This window comes from Amblyomma mixtum, chromosome 4 (genome assembly GCF_055824585.1).
Source record: "Amblyomma mixtum isolate Tamu chromosome 4, ASM5582458v1, whole genome shotgun sequence".
Taxonomy (NCBI): Eukaryota; Metazoa; Arthropoda; class Arachnida; order Ixodida; family Ixodidae; genus Amblyomma; species Amblyomma mixtum.
The window spans coordinates 97,722,452-97,742,996 of record NC_143015.1 but is presented as its reverse complement, the minus strand read 5'-3'; the positions used below and the strand labels follow the sequence as shown (position 1 = coordinate 97,742,996).

The 20,545-nt window shown below is 46.8% G+C and overlaps 1 protein-coding gene across 2 annotated transcripts in view; it reads right to left on the bottom strand.

Annotated features, from left to right (window-relative positions):
- Window positions 1-1,341: 1,341 nt before the first annotated feature.
- The window catches only part of LOC149347541 (uncharacterized), a 29,132-nt gene continuing 9,928 nt past the window's right edge, over window positions 1,342-20,545 (bottom strand). Inside the window, exons 2-7 of one of the 2 annotated variants that reach the window (XM_089585606.1) lie at window positions 19,991-20,141; window positions 14,236-14,355; window positions 11,567-11,708; window positions 7,771-7,941; window positions 5,863-6,021; window positions 1,342-1,767 (exon numbers count right to left, since the gene is read on the bottom strand). In XM_089585606.1, coding sequence (XP_089441732.1) covers window positions 1,573-1,767; window positions 5,863-6,021; window positions 7,771-7,941; window positions 11,567-11,708; window positions 14,236-14,355; window positions 19,991-20,141 — 938 coding nt within the window. In that variant the 3' untranslated portion in view covers window positions 1,342-1,572. The remainder of the gene's footprint in view (window positions 1,768-5,862; window positions 6,022-7,770; window positions 7,942-11,566; window positions 11,709-14,235; window positions 14,356-19,990; window positions 20,142-20,545) is intronic. The other variant, XM_089585607.1, reaches the window with a different exon arrangement.

Here is a 20,545-nt window from a genome sequence, read left to right as displayed (position 1 = left end):
CACTTGGCCAACCCTGAGCAACTATATCGCCATCCACATAGCGCATTAAGGAGAGTGGAGGCAGTGCTCCTTCGCCGAGCCCAGACCGGCCAGCTTCTATCACCAGCAAAGTTTCACCTCATAAACCCGCGCTCATCCCCGACTCCTCAGTGCCCGACGTGCCCTGCCAGAGGCACTACAGAACATTTCCTGTGGAGCTGCCCTACCTTTGACGCAGCACGGGAGAGAGCACTCAAGTCCCTGGGCGGGCTTCGACCTGGAACCCTGCAGGAATGGGTCGATCCGCCATCGCACATCGGGCCATCAGACGCACTCCGGCTCTGGCGAACTTTTCTTTCCTACTTCAAGGAAGATAAAGGGCCAGGCCATCACTTCGAAAAGCCGACCTCGGGACGACACTACCTCGAGGAAGAAGCGGACACCGGTCCCCCACCCGCACTCCGACCTTCACCCCCACCCTTAACCACTCCCCCACCCCAACCTCCATGAAGCACCTTAGTTCTGCCGCAAGGTATCGGCCTATAAATGCACAAATAAAGAAGTTTAAAAAAAAGGTGTACTACCATATGCGGGGTGCCGCGCTGTTTAACTAGGTTTGGTCGACAGCTCGCGTGACTTCGCATGATGTCGACTTGTGACGTCACATGTTTGTCATGAGCTCCTTGTAAACTAAAGAAAGCAGCGACGTTAACTCGAGAGAGATGCTTGTGCCAATAATGCTACTATAATTTGGTTACTGGTCCTTACAAGTTAACACGAATGTGACAAGCTGCTGATGATTCAAAGTTTGGTTCGGACTGGTTTGTTCATTTTTCAGGCAGCGCTAGGAATGTGAACAATAGCACATTGCGGACAGGATGTGTGCTCCTCGCGCTTCTTTGCCGGACCTCAGAACGGCGATGCTTGTGCAGTAGGGGATAAAAGTCTTTTCAACACGTGCTCCGTAAAAGAAGCCGACCGCTGTACTATTAGCTGCCGGCTCGAGACCACACCTAGGGAGGTGAAAAAGCAGGATTTTAGCTTTCACCTGCACAAGCGTGATCTCCTGATTAGAACGCACGACAGAATTTTCTGTCGTATTTCTGTCGTGCGACAAAATTTGTGTCGCGCGACAAGCGTATTTGTCGTACGTTATGTCGGTCAACAGAGGCACGTGTCATGGATTCTGTCGCGCGACAAAGGCGTCAGCAATGGGCTCCACTCCGGCTAATAAGATAGCTATCGGCTGCTCAGTCGCAGCACGCGCTTCAGAGACTTTTGTCCCCGGTTGTACAACCAGCAAGTCTCATTTGACAAAAAGGCTGAAAATAAAAATCCCTCGCATTTTATTATGATAATCAATTGGCGGATTTATTTTCGCCTTGTATGAGCAAGGAAATTATCCTAACCCAAGGCAACACCTCCACCTTTCCCGTCCCACACATTATCGCCCGAGGCAGCACACTGCCTGCCTTCACTATTTCCAAAAAATCCCCAATCCACCCGCATAAAAAACAAATCTTAGAGTCGTATTCTTGGCTACGATGTCTTCAGTGCCTGAAGCTCCTCATGTAGGGACAGGAGCCTTGGCTGTCACGTGTAATACTTCGACTCGAATGCTGGCCCGTATCTCTGAACCATGGCGCTGGCGACGACGTGGAGCAGCTCGTACTTCTTGAACTGGACCGTGTGGCCGTCGTACGTGAAGCCCACCTCGTGAAAGTCGTCTCCGAGGTCATCGAAGACGACGCACCTGTCATCCGGGTAGGCGTCCAGCAGCTTCTCCATCTGCGAACATGCCCGTATGAAAACCCTTAGTGTTTTCAGTACTAAACGAACATAGGCTGTTTATTGATGATGTGCTGGAGGACAGTCTTTTTGCAGTTTAAGGAGGCTCTCCAGCGAATGGCGTCTACATCTTGTCATGACGTCGTAGGCAATAAGCTTTCACTTGCTGAGTCCTTCGAGGCAATGACACAATGACTTTGTAATGAACCGCCATCTGCCTTCTACACTAGAAATGAAATTCAACAGGATAGCTAAACCCGCTTAGCTTAGCCCGCTTAGCTAAGCCCGCTTAGCTATCCTATTGAATTTCATTTCTAGTCCTACGGGCTCTGTTACGTACCCTAACCCTCTCCCTGATGACCCGGCTGCCTTCTATAGTGCGGCATAGATGTACAGGGAGTTCCTACGCCAAGGAGTCTGCTATTCAGCAGTATATTCCTGCACCTGAAATGCCGGTTTCACAATAATACTTCTACCTCCCACAGAGATTTCGATGTTTGGATGAGGAAGGGGGATTTTAAATGCCCTACTACGCGGCTCGAAATCAGGTCCTATGGTCAGTGAGCTTTTATGTAAGGCGACTGACACCATTGGTTGGAGGGCCTCATTTAGGGCATTTGTCGCTACGTTCTTGAGTTGAATCCGAGTAGAGCTCAGACGGATCTCAACACGGAATTTTGCCTGTGCCCAGTGAGGCTCCCCCCAAATTCGTTACTACCGCACAGAATTCCTACACTAAAGCTCTTCTTGAGAGACATAGTACTGATGAAATATTGAAAAGCCAATTTCCTTTACCTTTATGGCTGGTCAAAGAGAATAATAGAGCACCTAGAGAAGGCAAGTGCTGCCACCGGTGGGTCTTGTGCGAACCAGATTGCTCTTCCCGGGCAACCTCTTGAGACCAGCCTATAATTTGTCAGCCAACATGGTCACGTGATCAGGTGGCCCACCTAGGTTGCTTCTCCGTGAGTGGCTGCCTGGGCCACCCTACTCCACCCTATTTATCGCTCATGAAGCCGACACCCGATTACCTGTGTAACGGTGCCTTTAACGCTGTCATGTTAAAGGAACTGCCTGAGTGTTTTAAAGCGCACGGCAGTAGGTTACAGTGAGTCGGAAGACTAACGTGAGAAGAGGGCTGAACAAGAGCTCTCGCTGAGGCCTGGAGAAGAACCGGATTTCAGAAACTCATACATGATTTTGTAAATGTTCAGCAAAGGAATTTTTTTATATACAGGTGAAAGCATTCAGTGGCTCATGCTGTCGTCTGTTAACAAAGCATGTCACACGCGTTTAACTCGGGAAATAAAAACGATAGAAGAAAACCAATGGTTGCTTCAGATAGAGGAGGAAAAAGTGAACCTAGAAGCCAAGTTTGATGACTGTAGATTATTTAGTTCATTAATTATAGGCAAAATGTCGAACTTGCATCAAAATAGGGCGGACGTCGATATAGCCACGAGAACGGTGTGACGTCACATCTACCGGAAGTCGTTACGGCATAGTGAAAATTTTCACAGAATGGTCGGAAAAACGTCAGATTTGTGTCAAATTAGATGAAAAAAAAGTATAATTGAGTGTAATTAACTCTTCAGATCCCCGAAAGATGTATGATTTCGGTAACGATATAGCCACGGGAACGGTGTGACGTCACATCCACATCCACCGGAAGTCGTCACGGCATAGCGTCCTCGGTTTTCGCCTCTCAACATTTAAGTTTCCAAAGTGTCCTCGCAATTTTTTTATTCGTCTGCTAGAGGTACTTGTTCCATTCTCAAGACTTTCTCAAAAGTTGTAAACATGAACGAAGTGCCAGTGTCCTTTGACACGCCACCAACTCGCACTGTGACAACGTTGGAACCCAACCAGAGCATTAGCAAAATGTAACTTGCGACAAACGAAGCAGCGGCACAGTTGCTCTCGCCTACAGCATATATTACCTGCGACAACCAACCACCGCTAGCCATCTTCAAGCGCAAAACCACTCCAAAATATTTTCTAAACGGGTGTCGTATGCTATGCAATGTTGAAGGGCGGATGAAGGAAATAATGTGAGGACGCTTTAGTCAGTTGAACAGTGGATTGCAATAGAATTAGATTTCACGTTTGTCGCAGCTTATGTTGCAACTTCTGTGTGTGTTTGGGTCATTTTGTTTGCGTCGGTCCGTCAACCACCATATTCGAACTGCTAGCTGCAAGCAGCAGGTGTCCGCTAGTCTGTGACGGTGCCGACATTTGGAAGACAACATTTTTTCTTGTTTTTGATTTCGATGCTCCATCTCGGTTGGTGTCTAAGACTAGGTTGCTCACAACCCGGTAGGCAGGTTGTGATGACGTCACAAGGTCACGTTACTTCTCTCGGCCAACTATTAATTGCCACCTAGCACGGTGCTCACATTCCGGGGGCAAGGTTGCCACTTGCCACGTTGAGCAGGTTGTGATGACGTCATACGGTCACGTGACCTCTATCGACCAATCAGCGGCGTGGTTTTGGTGTGACGAAAACTCTAATGTTATGGCATTAAAAATGATGCACAACAGGGTTGATGAAGTGATGTGAAAACACGCAGGGTCACATTTTAACCCAGATTTCCTCTTGGAAATTATTCCATGCGTGCGCATCTCACGGAGAGAGTGAAAGGAGAAGCAAAGAATACGGCGACTGCAATTGCCATAATCCCAGCTGGCATGACTGTAGACACCTTCAGCCACCGGATACGTTGGTAAACAGGGCTTGAGGGAGCAATGTTCGCAAAATCCGGGAAGCCTGGATGCAAGAAGGCGCTGGGGCGTACACCCTAAAAGTGGATGGTTTGGGTTGATTTATTGAGGTCTAACGCACTATATAGGTCTTATAGTGCGGAGGTGGGTCACTGATTCGTGGAATGCTGTCCTATATTCAACCAGTTCACGAAAGCCGGACTAAAACTGCTGCAATAAGACGCTGGACTCTGAAGGCGATGGAGACACCGACGAGCCGTTCGTCGAATTCGACATGTTTTACTTGTTTATTCCCACAGCCCAGGGAAAGGTGATTTTGTCAGGTTTTAAAACTGACACCTAATGAACGGTCCAGAGATTAACTGATTGGCAATAAAACTTTCACTTATCGATTGCTTATATATTGCTTGCTGAAAATTGAAAAAAAATATATGTAAAGCCGATATATGTCCTTGTCACTGCACACAGAGTACGGATTAGAGCGTGGAAAATACGGTACCCATCCAAGAAAGCTGTCCCACGCAAGTTAGTTGTGAAAGCGCAATACACGTTTCATAACTGACTTTTTAGCGCCCTGTAAGCAATTTCGTGACAGCAACAGAAAAACTCTGAGACACAGCGCTTGAAATATAATCATTTTCAGTTATGATTTTAGCATAATGCAGCTCACTGGTACACGTTTTGTTACCGTTTAGCACACGACAATGGGTGGTAAATTTTAACATTAGCATAGCGTTTCAATTTAGCATGTGAAGTGTCACTGCATATTACACAACGTTCGTATACATCGCTTTCATGTCCAACATTGTAACAAACTGTAAGGTACTGCTATGGAAATACTGGCTTGGGCAGGGCATGTAATGCGAAGGCAAGATAACCGCTGGTCCTTAAGGGTAACGGAGTGGATTCCAAGACAAAGCAAACGTAGCAGGGGACGGCAGAAAGTTAGGTGGGCGGATGAGATTAAGAAGTTTGCGGGGATACAGTGGCCGCAACTGGCAAGGGACAGGGTTGATTGGAGAGACATGGGAGAGGCCTTTGCCCTGCAGTGGGTGTAGTCAGGCTGATGATGATGATGGAAATACTGAATGAAGGCAATGCTCGCATCAAGCAGTTAAGACTGCCATAGAAAACCAATCGGGAACTCTTTTGTCGACAGCAAAGACTTTAATAGCAAAAAAAATGCAAGCCATGCCGACAGGAGTTCTGCAGATATAATGACTGCTGTAGTGAAACCTTACAATAGATGACAGGTAGTGTTCATAAACACTTTTCCATTCAAAAATGTTTCCGTCCAGAATTGTTGGGTACTGGCGAGTGACTCCTGTACAATGTTCAGTTCACAGTCACGTGCAATAAAAGGAAATCGCGTACCTTATATCTCATCGTGTTGGCATCGTCGTAAGCGAAGAATCCAATCAGGCTTCGCTGGAAGAGGCCCTTCCAGAAGTGGGTATGCGTCGTGTTGTCGAACTCGTACTTGTATCCAAGCTGCTCCACCGGATATACCGTCCCGTTGATGCGGTTGGTGAACTGGTGACACGCCGTGGTTAAGCGCAGACCGGGAAGATGAAAGTAAAGAAAAAATAAATCGTGCAGATAGCGAGAGTCACTCGTTTATGCACGTACTCGGAGGAAAATAGAATTGAAGGGAGCCTGAAGACAGCTTCATCTTATTACTATAAAAAAATCAACTTTATGTATATTCTTTGCTAGCTTGTTCAGCTGCAAAACAAGCAGTGAGAAGATTTGATTTTATTTGATTTATTGGTGTTTATTTAACCTCCCAAAGCAACTCAGGCTATGAGAGACGCCGTAGTGAAGAGCTCCGGAAATTTCGACCACCTGGGGTTCTTTAACGTGCACTGACATCGCACAGTACACGGACCTCTAGAATTTCGCCTCCATCGAAATTCAGCCGCCGCGGCCGGGATCGAACCCGCGTCTTTCGGGCCAGCAACCGAGCGCTGTAACCATTGAGCCACCGCGGCGGGTCCAAGCAGTCAGAAGAGTCGATTTCAATACCGAACACTTTTTTTTCCTCTCAATGGACTGAAACTCGTGACTTCAGGTCTAGGAAAGACCCCGTGTTCACCGTGTCGAAGTGAATAGTGGTGTCGGCTACACTTCCGAGATTCGAAGGGTAAAAAATAAAAAATGTCGACGTCACCGCAGTTTTCTTACATGGCGGCGACAGTGCCTCTCTTTTATTTTTCATCTCCAGTTCCTGGAAGCCCCGTTTCCAGTGAAAGTAGCCTTTTTGTCATTAGGTTGTAGCAAAGTGTGGATATATGCAAGCCAGCATCAATTAGTCCCAATTATTGTGACAATGTAGCCAACCTTTAAAAGTCACTCTTTGGAAGCCGTTTCTTTTCCTCTATATGGTATGTTGCGATGTGTGTGATTGGCAGGTTGGAATTGAATCAAATTTAATTTAATTAATCAATTTACCTGCCACGGTGGGAAAGTTGCTCTCAACCCAGTGAGTAGGTTATGATTACGTCAGTGGTCACGTGACCTTGTGACGCCATCACCCTCTGGACCAATCAGCTACTGTTGTGGCTAACGGACACGTAATCGCATGATGTATAGAATGTTATTGTATTAATAAAAAATTCAGGGGCACTTTGTCTAAAGTGCGTAGAGGCGAAAGCGTTTTCCGCACCACTTTGACTGCTTCTGTGGCACTGGTGGCGTCACCACTGGATTAGGTCACATATAATGAATGACTAATTACTAATTATTGGTTAATTATTTATTAATAACTAAACAGTAATTAACTGATAATTAATTAAGCTTACGGGGGCAAAGCTGCGAAACACTCTAGACACACAACAGCGCAAACTGAGTACACCAGACACGCATATCACACACAGGCCTCTCAAGGAAACAAAGTGTGAGATTAAATTAATCATTACTCCATAATTAAAGGAAACAAAGTGTGAGATTAAATTAATCATTACTCCATATTAACAAATGAAAAGCACGGTCTTCCAGCTTTCCAACTAATTTTTCTCGGTGTAGAATATCCAAAAGTAAATTTCAACTGTATTAGAGAAAAGAAAAAATCGTCTTTCTGTGCGAAAAAAGTTCCCTTTCAAGTTTGAGGGACAGACCGATTCGATCGCCATCAGCGGCCAATAAGCTAACGAAAGTTGTCCCACGGGGCTCCGTAGGACCTCGCTAGCTATTTGCGCAGGTCTGGAGAACGTACTGACTGGGGTCCTGTAGGTGTCACTGCGCGGGTGGGTGAGGGAAGTTGGAAGCTGTCGGGCTGCTTACCCTCATGCGGGTGTAGCGCTGGACGGCGTCTGTTAAATGCGGAATCTCCAGCTTGAAGTCGATGTTCCCGCCGCGGCCCTTGGCGTAGTTTATCGCCGATGTGACGGAGAAGCATATTTTGTCGCGATTAAGCACCGTCTTCCAGTGGGGGAACTCACTCAACAAGTCCAGCTGCGACGAAGAAAAAAATTCAGGGGGCACTTTGGCTCTCTAAAGTGCTGCAAGGCGAAAACATTTCCTGGCGTACTGTTTGGCGTTAACTACGAGACTGTTTGTGCTGTACTAGTGCTTAATTTGACTACACATTACAACTACACACTTTGATTGCCGACTTTGACTGCTTCTTTAGCACGACTTTCTCTCTGCTTCGATGAGTTCGATTGTACCCATGGCTCTGTTCACAGTAGTGAGGTATGCAATGTGGTCACCCACGGACGCCTTACGCCCCCTGTCGGAGCGGACGACAACTGTTTTATTAGTTGTCGTCTGCTCCAAAAGGGGGCTTCAGGCATCAGTGGGTGACCTCATTACTGCGAATCTGCGCGCTCTGACGTCACAACCATTTCGACCAACCGAAAAGCGTGACACCTCTGCTGACAACCTTCTGTCGACAACGATGAGGCATTAAAGGCTTTCGCCTTAAAAGACGCATAGAGGTGCACGACCGTGCGCAGGTGTAATCATGGGGCGAAAGGCGGCTCCACTGTAGCTATAGCCGGATACAGTTTAAGACTGCAGTGAAGCTCGGGCCACATTCAGTACCGGCGCACAGAATTACTACATGACAAAAAAAAAAAGTAGTCCGTTGTTCAAAACTTCTCTTGTCGCCTAACCAAGAAGCTAAACACGTTAAAAAGTTATAAGCTCAAGAATTTTGATACCTGGCTCGTTTAATAAAGCCAAACATTAAAAAAAAGATTTAGTTTACATTTCTGACTGCCTAGCGGAGTAATACAGTACGCCGCGGACCGTGGAACAGTGTTAGCAACTGCTGTTTTTTTTTTAAGTTGTATCCTACTATAAGAACAACTTGAATTTCGTCATAGAGTAGGGGAGGTATACCTGTAGGTCCCCGGTTTTAAGGTATAAAATACACATATATGGGCATACACATAGTCACGTGCAAAAATCGACGAATGAATGAATGAATGAATGAATGAATGAATGAATGAATGAATGAATGAATGAATGAATGAATGAATGAATGAATGAATGAATGAATGAAAACGTCAGCTGATATCCCTTCTGGTGGATGGAAGATCCATGAGCTCCTTGCTTCCGGCTTTTTCAGTGAACTCGCATGCCTGACCGCTCAGTAATGTTTTTAGGGCGAAAACACTGCTTTACGAGGTCTAAAAGCCTCCCAGAGTTTGTGTGAAGCTTGACCTTGACGGTGACCTTGACCAAACTATAAATAAAATAAATATTGCCGGGACTGGGATTCCAACCCGCGGTGGCGCCAACAGATCAGCTTCGCAGGCCACTGTGTTACAGTATCGAGCTAATACTGTCGCCAGACATGCCGATGACCCATCAAAGCAAAACCATCAGCCAACCAGGCTAAACACTTGATTTCGCATGTCTACTCGGTTTAATCTACGTCTAAACCCAACCCCTTCTTTTTTAACTCGTAAACTCGCATCCAGTAAAATATTGTCCAGTAAAATGTAAAATCCAGTAAAATGTGTACAGGCGTACAGGCACGAATAGCTTAAAAGTTCACTCATATGAAATATACAGGTGGGTACCATTTTTACCAGATTATAACTCACCATTTTTAACCAAAATCGAGCCTCGAAACGGTATGCGTGTTACAATCGGATACAAAAGCGAAAGCAAGCCAAAAGGCCCCAGTGTCATCGCCATTAAAAGATTGCGGTTAAGCATTTCTGCGTTAGCTATTCGCACGATTAGCATCTCGGAGACGTTAGGCCTTATGGCGTACACTGCCACGTAAAGCCAAGCATATTTTAGTGCGAAAGCACTGCTTCACGAGGTCTAACCGGCTCATCGAGTTTGCGTGAAGCTCGACCTTGAACGTGACCTTAGCGAAAGCTAGCGTAGCAGCAGCTCATGCAGAAACAAAATAAATATTGCCGCGACTAGGTTTCCAACCCGCGGCGGAGCGAACGTATGAGCTTCGGTGGCCACTGCACGACGGCACTATGCTATCGCCCCTGCTGATCACGGCTCGTGTTACACTGCAAAACTTTTTAGCGCTGTACACTGCACACCGTCTTCTTCGTCCGCCAGTACTATAATCAGTTTAAACAAGTTAAAACGCTGGCACTTTTTTGTTGCGAAAGCAACACTACGCGAGTCGCCGAGCCACTTCGCGGAGCTGACGGAAGGTCATACTGCGCATGCGCGAGGAGCAGTCACGTCACACGAAGCACAGCTGGCGCGCCACCGCTGTCGCTGCGCGGGTGACTCAGAGGCGCCGCCGCCGCACTCGCCAGTTGCGCATGCGCAGTAGCGGCGCATAGCTAGGATGTCGGAACCGCCGCCGCTGCCGCGCGCTCTCCATCGCCTCTCTCTCCTCGTTGCTTTCGCAATCCTCCAGGTTTGACCAGAGTTAAACCACTGCCAATTTTTTTTAGTCTGTATTGTTAGGAAGCCACTGCAGTCCTAACATCTTGCAAGTGCTTTGTTGCGCCATTGTTAATTTGTGGCGTGGGCACCGGCACCGCGTTTACACGGAGAAACCATCAAAAGAACAACGAGGAGAATCGTGGAAGCAGATATAGACGTCATAGTCTGCGGCAACAACTTTCTATCCCTTCGTTGTACTCAAAAGTAACCACTGTGCAACTAGATGACTAGTATGACGTGATACAATAGCGTAGACAGTTCGAACTGGGCGCCCTAAGAACTGTAATGCGTCATCAGTGGACGTTCCGTTTCCTAGCATCCTGAGGGCTACATGCGCTCAATTTCGTTTTTGTGCCGAAAAAAGCTCCGGATGACCTCGCGCTTCAGATTTTTAAGGAATGACTCCTTCGTTTCAAAGAATGGTGTATGATATCGTTTTGTCCATGCCTTCGAACTTCCTATTGGCACTAACCACCAGGCTTTGCTAACTCAAATGTTAGTTAATTTCGTTCCGCCTACTAATCTGACGTACCTCGACTGACGCTTTGTTTCTGAAAGGATTTTCTATTTCCAACCCCATATATTTTTAGGAATTTTTTTAGGAATTTTAGGATTTTTTTAGGAACTCTACACCTTCCAGATCTTTCACTGCGGCGTCATCTTTCTAGACTTTTCATTTTCCATCAAATATATTACACAAATCAATCGCTAAAACAGTCTTTTCATTGCTTGAAGTTATGTATTATCTCGTATTGATCACGGACTCATAGTGAGTGTTCCAAGTTGCACAACTAACCAGTACTTTTATTCTTTCCTGCCCAAGACCAGCTCAGACTGTAACCACCTGCCCTCCTGCATCGTCTCCATTTCAGAGCCAGAAGCTTTCAAATCTGCGCTTCTTCATAATCTGTGTTAATTAACTCTCCATATTGTATTTGTTTTTGTATAAATATACTTACCACTCCTATCTGTAACGTCTCAACGGCCCTGATAGTAATGAAATAAATAAATAACGAGTTCGCTATAACAACCCGCAAAAGCTTATTAGGTGCCATTTACTCAGAAGTCGCGCCCCTTCACGTTCAGCACGCCACACAGCGAGGAGGACTACGTGGTTATATCGAATCTGTCGTAGAACCTACGTGGTTATATCGAATCTGTTGTAGAACCTACGTGTCCTGAATGGTGACGTATACAAACTCACCATGCCTCGCATGTTGGGGTAGGGCGGGCGAATCGGGTTGGGCGGAGAGGCCCAATAGAAACCGGGGCTGTACATCGCCTGCTGGACGAGATTGGGCTCGTCCGTCGTATTGCTGGTGCTCAGGCCCACAATGTCAGCCACACTGCGGGCAATGATGATCAACGAATTACGAGTCCCATATAGTATACACAACTACCGAACGCTCTACTGCGGAGGCTCAGTGGTTACGGCGCTCGGCTGCTGTCCCGAAAGAGGCGGGTTCTATCGCGGCCGCGGTGGCCGAATTTCGATGAAGGCGAAATTCTAGAGGCCCGTGTACTGTGCGATGTAAGTGCACGTTAAAGAACCCCAGGTGGTCGAAATTTCCGGAACCCTTCACTACGGCGTCCCTCATAGCCTGAGTTGCTTTGGGACCTTAAAGCCCAATAAACCAATATACCAAGGTAAACTACAGACCGAAGCGACTAATGCGCTTCAAGTAAGAGCGACCAACCAATGACGTTAAGCATTTGTCATGACGTCACGGTTACCCACTTTGCACTGGTAGCATGGCATCGCAGGTGTATAAAAATGTCGACAAAACACCAGTACTGCAGTTTCCTAGCGCTGCACACTCATCACCTGGGGTTCTTATGATGAGCATGATGAACAGGATGAGCACACTGACCGCTGCTGACAAGAATCGAAGCATGCAGTATGCGAGCGTGGTACCTTGTAGGAGGACTTGAACCCTTATTAGGTCAGCGGGACGTAGGTGCCCGCAACCCTTATTAGGACAGTGGTTTTCGGAGCATGAAAATTGCAACAAAGCCGAATTACTGGGCAGCCCATGCAGAACGGAATAGGCTTGGGCAGGTGGGTAATTCATTGTAACACAGTTATCATATCGCGGGAAGAATGCAGGACAAAGACAAGACGGGACAAGCGCTAACTTTCAACACAGCACATTTATTGCAGACCAGGAGCATATATACACAACTGATACAGCCGATAGAAAGATGAAATAGCAAAATGTCACATGCCGTCCTGCATAAGGTCTTTCGGAATCTAAGGAAGGTAGGCCAACGTTCTGGCGTAAAAATAGTATTCACGGCTCGGCTCCTAAAAAGGTTTTGAGTGTAAGGGGAAAAAAAAGCTGCCCTACCAGAACGTGGGAACCTCAGTGCAGAATTAAGCACAGAAATGACCACGTGCCTTGCGGGAAGGGAGTGGTATACAAAATTCCACTTTCATGTGGTAGGCACTACATAGGGAAAACGGGTAGGTGTTTGAATGCGCGCCCCCTAAAGCACAATAATAAAGTTGAAAGCATCACCACTGACGACGCCGCCGCCGTGGTGGCTCAGTGGTTATGGTGCTCGGCTGCTGACCCGAAAGACGTGGGTTCGATCCCGGCCGCGGCGGTTGAATTTCTTTGGAGGAGAAATTCTAGAGGCCCGTGTGCTGTGCGATGTCAGTGCACGTTAAAGAACCCCAGGTGGTCGAAATTTCCGAAGCCCTCCACTACGGCGTCTCTCATAGCCTTAGTCAATTTGGGACGCTAAACCCCATAAACCAAACCAAACCAAAAACTGACGGCAATGGCGGCCCATTGCAAAAAATGTGATGCAGAACCACCTTGCCAACCCCTGTTCGATGAGACCGTCATTTTGTATCTGCACCATAACGACTAGACAAGAGAAATCAAGGAAGCGTGTGAGATAGCATGAGCAGGAGATGAGTGCGTTGGCAGGTCGTCTGTGGCATTATCAAGGAAAGAGCTCGACTTCATGGCAAGACGGCATGTGGCATTTGGTTATTTCATCTTTCTATCGGCTGTATCAGTTGTGTATATATGCTCCTGGTCTGCAATAAATCCGCTGCGTAGAAAGTTAGCGCTTCTCCCGTCTCGTCTTTGTCTTCCGTTCTTCCCGCGCTATGATTTCTGTGTCACTAGGCATGCAGCCATGAAGTGAAGTGTGCGCTTTGTAGCTCTCAGCGCGACCTGCACAATGCACCCCGAAGTGTTTAGTTGTGCTTCTAGCAGCTTCCAGTCAGCGAGGAAATTGTCCTGATTAGGTTACTCAGGGATACGAAGTCCTTGAATCCGGCGGGACGATACGTGAGGGATAGGGTGACCCGCCATTGTGAGAGTGATTAGATGGTTGTGTTGGAGTTGATAGCGGGTTTTTGCAATGAATAGTAATTCAGATTTTTCAGGTGTGGGAGACAGACCTAACTGTGTCATGGTAACCAGCGACTGCATCGATGCCTTTCTGTAAGAAATCCTCCACTACGCCAAAAGACCAACAGGTGCACCAAAGATTAAGATCGTCTCTATGGAATTTTCAAGGCGATAAATGTATCTTTTGCCTGCAGCCAAAAGTGAACCTAATAAGAAAGACCCACACATTCAACTTTTACTAAGAGCAATAGTTGCATTGAATTTTCCTCAGTTTTCATTTAAGGTTCCGAAGTTGTGCCAGGTCAGTGGGACGCCTTATTGGAGGAGGTTCTTTAACGCACGCTGGCTTGGAAGAGCCCCCGAGCATTCTAGCATTTCGCCTCCAACGAAATACAGCAACCGTGGGCATGAATTCGACCCCGGAACCTTTTCTCAGCAGTCGACCGCCGTTGCCACTGGACAACTGCGGCAGGGAGGACGAACAGGGCAGGCCGGCATACCTTACCCAAAGAAGTTCTTGACGTGTCTCTCGGGTATGAGTCTGTCACCTCCGGGCCATACGGCAGCGGTGTGCAGGTAGCTCCACCCAGCGGGTATGATGGGATTTTGAGGGCCGCGAAATATGCTGCGCTGGAGGGAAGAAGAAAGTAATCACCATTATCATCAGCAGGCTGACTATGCTCATGGCAGGACATAGGGCTCTCCCATATATCCCCAATTACCCCTTTAGCGATGACATAGAGGCAGAGAATCCGCCTAGCCTGCAAGGCGACCTTGGTTTGAATCCCGGTGTCACGTATTTCTCCACCGGATAAAAGATTTAAAAAAAAATGGTAGGGGTTTAACATAGCTAAAACAAGTAGACCTGCGAAAGCAGGTGTTCATTCTTCAATTGGAGGGGGCACTTAAACTCCGCCTTAGGGGTGTGGCATGATATCTTTAGTGGGTTAATGCCCGTGCATGCTGAATTGGTAATTCCTAATTGAGATTCATAGATGGCGGCGAGTCCTCATATACCACTACCAGCGCAGCGGTTAAGCGATGCGCTACTGCACTGGCAGGTGGCTGTTTCGGTCATAGCCACCGGTAGGCGTTGTGCGACCCATGTTGGTCTTCCCAAACAACCTTTCGCGCAGCTGGAGCGACGTTCCTCCGAAGTTACCCGAGCTTACCCGAGTAACTCGGGTAAGCTCGGGTAGTACCTCGGGTCGCCAGACGACGGCACAATTTGGTAGGTACGTATGCACGTACGGTGAACATACGTAAGGTGGTGACAAGATTCTTGGTCGGATCACCCCCGAAATTTGACCTCGCTCGATTTGGACCAAAATCGATGTCCAGCCATAACTGACCGTTCCCGACGCGATGGCTACCTCGAAATTTGGCCCGGGTCATTTCCGAAAATTTGGTCCGGGCCACCCCCGAACAAATTCACAACTTCGAGATATGCGCCATCTCGTTCCTATGATGTGGCTTGTGGCGTCACCATTTACGTCACCACGCATTCCCAAGGCAGACATGGATTTAAGCGGCGTTAAACCTTAATTTTTCTCGTCCATTTCACCACTGCGGGCCTTCGTGGGCCTCGGAATGAGTCTGTGAACGACGCTGATGGGATATTACTAAACAAAATGATGAGTTGTGGGCCTTTAATTGGTTCTTCCTAACCTTATCATGCTTTGCTTGCACCTGTATTCTGATATGCTGTACTCAAGGAAAAGGGATGAAGATCTGGCGTGCAAACCCTGGAATACAAATCTCTCCCCGGGGCCCTTCCTCCTCCGTTTGCTAAAAAGAATGAAATATCAGTGACGCTGAACACCGCTGCGCTGAACAAAACGTACGCCGAGTACTTACGTTTACGGTCAACTCGATCTGATAGTCCCCTCTGGTGTCCCTTATTATCGTATTGATGATAGCGAATCCGTCCAATCTGGAAGTATTGATCGATCCTATATACGGCTGGCGTAAGAAGGAGTGTAGACTGTCACGTATTCTTTGAACTTCCCAAAAGTTCGTACTGCAGGACAAATAAGACGAAGAAATGTTAGGAGCGATTGGCTACCGTATTCTCGCGCGCATTACCCGCCCGTACATTTGAAGCAGATATCTATAATTTTGATCCTCACAGTCGTCTTTCCTCGGAAATACGTTGGATCCAGCTGCCATAGCTCTGATTTCAGACCAGAGAACACGCACTCGAGCATTCGTGTATCAGGGTTTACGGGTGGTGGTACAGAAACAAGGAAAAACATTTGTGAGAACTGACCAAATGTTTAGGGGAATCCCCCAAGTTGGAGTAGATTTGTAATAAGGGAGTAATTACTCATTGACGTCCACCCGAGCGCAGCCATACGGCTACAAAGGAAAGCTATACAGCTTTCACAGAAACAGCTTTCAATTTGTAATTACTCCCTTATTACAAATCTACTCCACCTCGGGGGATTCCCCTAAACATTTGGTCAACACTGTTCCCACTTCGAGTTATTAATCAATTCGCTCTCGCCCTACCATAAGCTTGCCGTCCCGGTTAGCTGAATTGGTAGAGCGACTGCTCCGGTAAAGCGGTGGTCCCGGGTTCGAACCCCGGACCAGGACGAATTTTTCTTTAACTACGAAGTTTCTGTGAAAGCTTTATAGCTTTCCTTTGTAGCCGTATGGCTGCGCTCGGGTGGACGTCAATGAGTAATTACTCCCTTATTACAAATCTACTCCACCTTGGGGGATTCCCCTAAACCTCTGGTCAACACTGTTCCCGCTTCGAGTTATTGATCTATTCGCCCTCGCCCTACCATAAGCTTGCCGTCCCGGTTAGCTCAATTGGTAGAGCGACTGCTCCGGTAAAGCGGTGGTCCCGGGTTCGAACCCCGGACCAATACGATTTTTTCTTTAACTACGAAGTTTCTGTGAAAGCTGTATATCTTTCCTTTGTAGCCGTATGGCTGCGCTCGGGTGGACGTCAATGAGTAATTACTCCCTTATTATTTGTGAGAACTATGCGGAGAAGTGGTTACAGAAAACCAAATTTCATTTTCATGTACAAAAGTTGAGAAAGTAAGAGAAAATATCGGTAGGGTTTTTGACGTAGTTAAACCAACTAGACGTCCGAAAAACGTGTTTCGAATGGTTGGCTCGTGGTTTTGCTTTGCTGGGTCGTCGGCACGTCTGGAGGCGAAGTTAGACTCAGGTTAAGTTCTGATCAAGGTTAAGTCGATCTGACCTGTTCGCGCCGCATATGGAAGCTGATGAAGACGACGACGTGCAATGCACAGCGCGAGAGTGTGTTGCAGCTTAACACGAGGCGTGATCGGCTGCAAAGATAGCATAGTGCTCTTGTGCAGGGGCCAGCGAAGCTCATCTGCTCGCGCTGCCGCGAGTTCTAAACCCAGTCGCGGCAATATTTATTAAGGCGAAGGCCTTTAATGCCTCATACTGTCGTTAACAGCCGTGTCGACAGCCGTGTCGGCAGATGTGTCGGCAAATGTTTCCGCGTTTTGACGGGTGTCCACCGAGATATGTGACACAGTTACTGCGTAATTTCCTTTCCTCAAATACAATTTTCAGTTTCTTCATTAGAGTCCCTCTTTCTTCTTTCACTCCACTTCCTCCCTTCCTGTACGGTGCTGGTTAATGTGTCCACCGAGATGACTGAGTATTACAGCGCCATTTCCTTTCCTCAAAAAGCGTTGCGTTCAAAGGGCAAGGCATCGCGTCGAACGGGGGGTGGCGTTCCGTGGACTCCCTGGCAGCGCTACAACACGCTGTCGCGTTTCACTCCTAAAGGCGGAACCTAAGCGTCATTAATTAGCGGTCAATTAATGTTCAGTCATTAATCAGTAATTAATTAGTAATTTGTCATTACTTCGTCATGAATTATGTGTGACGTCATCCAGTGGTTACGTCACCAGTGCCACAGAGGCAGTCAGAGTGGTGCGGAAAACGCTTTCACCTCTACGCACTTTAGACAGTCAAAGTGCCCCCTGAATTTATTTCCTCATGGGCTGTTGCTATGATAGGTTTCGTCAAGGTCGGCATCAAGGTCAAGCTTTACACAAACTCGGTGAGCCGGTCAGTTCTCGTGAGATTGTGATTTCGCTACAATATCATTACACAGTGTTTTGGAACAATAAATACGCTCCTCACTTTCTTTAGAGAAATGCAATCTGGTCATTTAGATTTATTATCTTGTTTTTTGGCGCATGATAGCATTGGCCGCTTGTGCGCCATAAAACCCAAGGCACAATATTTTTGTGAGCTTTTTGTGCAGGCAATAAGCAGGAAAATACGCTATATTCTTCTTCCAACGATTACGTTTGCGTCTAATCATGTGATCTCCCGTTTTTCACATACAGTGCAGAGCTAACAGCAATACTTCTTGTAAACTCTTCAAACACGTATGCGCTATCTGCGTTATTCTCCGAATTTTTCGAAACGTCTCATAGACGTCGGCAGCAACACGTTTCCCAGAAACTTCTCCAAGACGTCTGCAGTAAGACGTTTCTTCAGAAAGGTTTCTAAAATGTCTAACTTAAGACCACACCAAGAAGACTTTTGGGGTCAGAAGACGCTTAATACAGGCTCTGAACGCGCGGATGCCCAATAATTATCACTTGTTCAAAATAAGCTGCTTTGAAAATTGGGAGCTGTAAAACTACATCAGATCACTTCGCGTTTTTTTCTTAAAGTTCTGAATGTACATTTGTTCCTTATACACACGAAGTTAATTGACGGGCACCGCTAAATATTGCCTTTATGGCTATGTATTCAGCTAATTGTTTCGAAGTTTGCACGTGCATTCATTATCTGTAATAAAATGATTTGTCGCCCTTTCTATACATTGATTATATCCAACAGTACATGCTTTCAATTTTATATATCTGTCTTTTATATAACTTACTGCACTTCATATCTATCATATTTATCATTTATTAAACTACACACAAAGTTTGCCAAATGCCATGCCATTCTAAACATTCCCAGACATATTCATCACCGGCAGATCGGAAGGATGTAACTGCATTCTCTCCAGTTGCAGTAATAAATAAATTTTCTATATTTGTAAAGTCTATAACGTGCGCTGACATCGCGCAGCACACGGACGTTTTCGTATTTCGCCTCCATTGAAAAATGGCAGTCGTGGACGGGATTCAATCTCGCTCCATTGAGATCAGCAGCCGAACGCCAAAGCTACTGAGGCACCCCGTAGTGTATTGCGTTTTTTTTTTTCAGTTTGCTCGACGCAATGTATGTAGTACGCTGACAAACCTGCAGTATTACATTAGATCAGATGCTTATTTCACATGCGCTAAGACAATTGTGTCTTCGTTATAGTGCACACTTAAAAACTTCATATTGCGAAGTTATTTTTCATACTACTCTGTATCATAGGCATATAGTGAAATATAATATAATTACAGGTATTGCTCTGTTAACTATGAACCACGCCTATAATTTGTACATTTTTATTTTATAGCGATGCATCTCTATTACGTCGCATGTCACTCACTTCCCCCAGTAATGTTCACAGCCTGAGGGTATCACTAAACATAACAAACGAGCAAGAAAGTTAACCGGGCGAAGCAAGCAAAGAAGTAAGCATGCAAGTATCAAACAAAACACACATGAAAAGAAAGAAGACAAACTTCTGACAAGTACACAGTGAAGGCAAGCAGGTAGGCGTGCGTACGAATAAGGGAAAAAGCAAACAAGACAGCAGTCAAACAAATACGCAAAAGGTACAAAAAGAACAAAGAAAGAAGAAACAACTGACTAGTAAGCAAAAACAAATCAACAATCATATAAAAAAGACAATAAATCCAACCAAACAAGCAATTAAGAGAACCGGTTGCACCGAAGATCTAACGAAGGCAGCAGTGAAGAAAAGGCAACAGTTCCAGAGACTTTAAACGACAATGAAACGGCGTCACAACCTTGGTCGGCTACTGTGCTGACGGACCCTACAGTTCAATCCTGGCCGCGGCGACTGTGTTTGTTTCGATGTAGAGGCGAATGCAACAGGCGCCCGTGTGCTGTCCGATGTCAGCTCGCGTTAATGAACCCCAGGTGGCCTAAATTAACCCGAACCCCCACCCCCCCCTACAGCTTTCCTCATGACGCGTGTGTGGTTTCGAGACCGCTAAAACCAACAGTTTTTAACTACCAATCTTACTATGGCGCGTGCGTCTAGCCACCCCATCTCAGAAGCTTTATTCTACCACGGGCAACGCGCGCAAGTGACATGGAGGAGGCCGAATACTCACAGTAGCCGGAGAAAGGTGGAACCCCACATGCCGAGGTACCAGTCGGCGTGGGGGAATGCATGTTCCATGGTAACGCGAACGGCGCTGTCGCTCTCGTGGAAGTATCCCCAGTAGGTGGCGTTTGTGTCGAAGTACGCATTGATGGCCCACGCTGAGAACAAATCAAAAGGAGAGAAACCCAGAAGTAAAGTTAGCTTTGGGCATGAGTACATATCGCGGCGCCATCTCTAGGCAGCGCCGGCATGGTAAATATCGTGGCGCCGTCTCTTGGCAGCGCTGGCATGACTGTGTTATCATTGAGCGTGAGTACATAACGGCGCCATTTCTAAGCAGCACCCGCATAAAGTGTTAGCAATGGGCGTCAGTAATATCCTGGCGCCATCTCTCAGCAGCGCCCGCATGACTGTGTTACCAATGGGCGTGAGTACATATTGTGGCGCCATCTCTCGACAGCGCCCGCATGACTGTGCTAGCAATGGGCGTGAGTACATATCGTGGCGCCATCTCTCGACAGCGCACGCATGACTGTGTTATCATTGAGCGTGAGTACATAAC